The 1,797-nt window shown below is 35.0% G+C and overlaps 1 protein-coding gene across 1 annotated transcript; it reads left to right on the top strand.

The window, feature by feature from the left end:
* Positions 1–372: 372 nt before the first annotated feature.
* On the top strand, positions 373–927 carry LOC102665543 (glutathione S-transferase T3). The gene has a single exon (XM_006573899.1). The coding sequence runs from the start codon at positions 373–375 to the stop codon at positions 925–927; it is 555 nt and encodes a 184-aa protein (XP_006573962.1).
* Positions 928–1,797: the final 870 nt, after the last annotated feature.

Here is a 1,797-nt window from a genome sequence, read left to right as displayed (position 1 = left end):
TTCAACCTTTAATTCTCAAAGTTCGCAAACATTTTCTTCAATCCCAGCAAATAGTCCTACGATGGTTTCAAATGATGACATTGGTTCATAATTTCCAAAATTTTCTATCCAAATTGGGCTAGACGAGATTGCCATTGAGGTAATAGGAGGGTCTTCGACAAAAGGAAGCCTCGAGTCGCCTTTATAGTTGAAGAAGATACACACCTCATTAGTTCATGGCTCATCATCTCAACCGATCCAATTGTTGGTGTTGGTCAAGGAAAAGAAGCGTTTTGGTTGAGAGTCATGGAAAATTACAACAAATTTCAAAGTGAACTCCGCGAAAAAGCAATTAATCAATTGAAATCATGATGTCAAAAAATTAATCTAAGCATGCAAAAATTCAAGAGTTATTACAAGCAAGCGGTATCATTGAAGAAAAGTGGTTGCACAGATAACAATGTCAAGCTTAATGCATATGCCATTTGGAAGGAAGACGAAGGAACCAATTTTGGTTTGGAACATGCTTGGCGACTTTTGAAAAATCAACTGGAATGGTTATATCAGTTTACTGAAAATTGCTCTAAAAGGATGAAGATTTCTGCATCTAGGGCATATTCATCTTCATCTAATCCAGAAACACCGATCGAAAATGTTGAAGTTGACACACTGTCTCCAATTTTCCGTTTAATGGGGCAAAAGGCAACCAAAAGGAAGAGCAAAGGGAAAAGAGTAGGAACATCTACCAATCCTGTGGACCTCATTGGTGTGGAGGAAGGAATGCGGGAAATAAATATTCTCAACGCCAAACTAGCAACCTTAAGGGAGAAAGAATTGGAAAAGGAGTATTACGATATTCTAATGAAGGACACATCTACAATGTTTGAAACTCAACTCAAAGACCATCAAGCCTTTTGTAAAACAATTAGGCATAAACTACGAATCTAGTATTAATTTGTTAAGTAGTTTTAATTTGTTATAATTGTCTTTTAATTTGTATTTTTAGGAATCATGTTTGACTTGTTTTTTTTAAACCATATTTTAATTTGTTCAATTTTTTTATTTGTGAAACTAGTCGTTATGAAACTAGTTGTTACAAAACTAGATGTTATGAAACTAGTCGTTATACAATTTGATATTTAATTGTTCAATTTGCATTCATTGTTGTATATCTCCTTCAAACAATATTCTTCTTTCACTTGTTTGTGTAATCAATACAATAGGTCGAAATAATGACTTCGACAGAGTTTGGAAACAAATTATTTATGAAACACTTGACGACGATAATGATGAACAAATCATGGGTTACTTACGTGCGATGCAACAGCAAGGAGGCAACAACAGTTAAAACAAAAAGCCTAGAAGAGTCATTAATCGCAATTGTGAAGATGAACATTTACTATTGATGAATGACTACAACTCAGAAAATTCAATATACAGAGAGACTCAATTCTGACGTAGGTTTCGAATACGGCAACAATTGTTCATTCGAATTGTCAACACTCTTAGTAATCATGATGAGTATTTCCGAATGAGATCTGAAGTTGTTGGTAGAATGGGTCTCTCACCATTGCAGGAGTGCACTACAGCTATTTGTATACTGGCATACAAATCACCTGTTGATCGTGTGGATAAGTACATTAGAATTGGCGAATGCACTGCAACCAATGCTTACAAAAATTTGTAAGGGCTGTCAATGAGATATTTGGACAAGAGTACTTGAGAAGACCCAACAACAATGATATTAATCGCCTACTACAAATTGGAGATGCACGAGGGTTTCTAGGTATATTAGGTTCTATTGATTGTATGTATTGG

This window comes from Glycine max, chromosome 1, assembly GCF_000004515.6.
Source record: "Glycine max cultivar Williams 82 chromosome 1, Glycine_max_v4.0, whole genome shotgun sequence".
Taxonomy (NCBI): domain Eukaryota; kingdom Viridiplantae; phylum Streptophyta; class Magnoliopsida; order Fabales; family Fabaceae; genus Glycine; species Glycine max.
Note: the sequence above shows the minus strand (reverse complement) of the source record. Positions and strands in the feature narration are given on the sequence as shown.

Excerpts from the sequence above, each read along its gene's own strand:
- LOC102665543 (XM_006573899.1), top strand. The coding sequence starts at position 373 with ATGCAAAAATTCAAGAGTTATTACAAGCAAGCGGTATCATTGAAGAAA.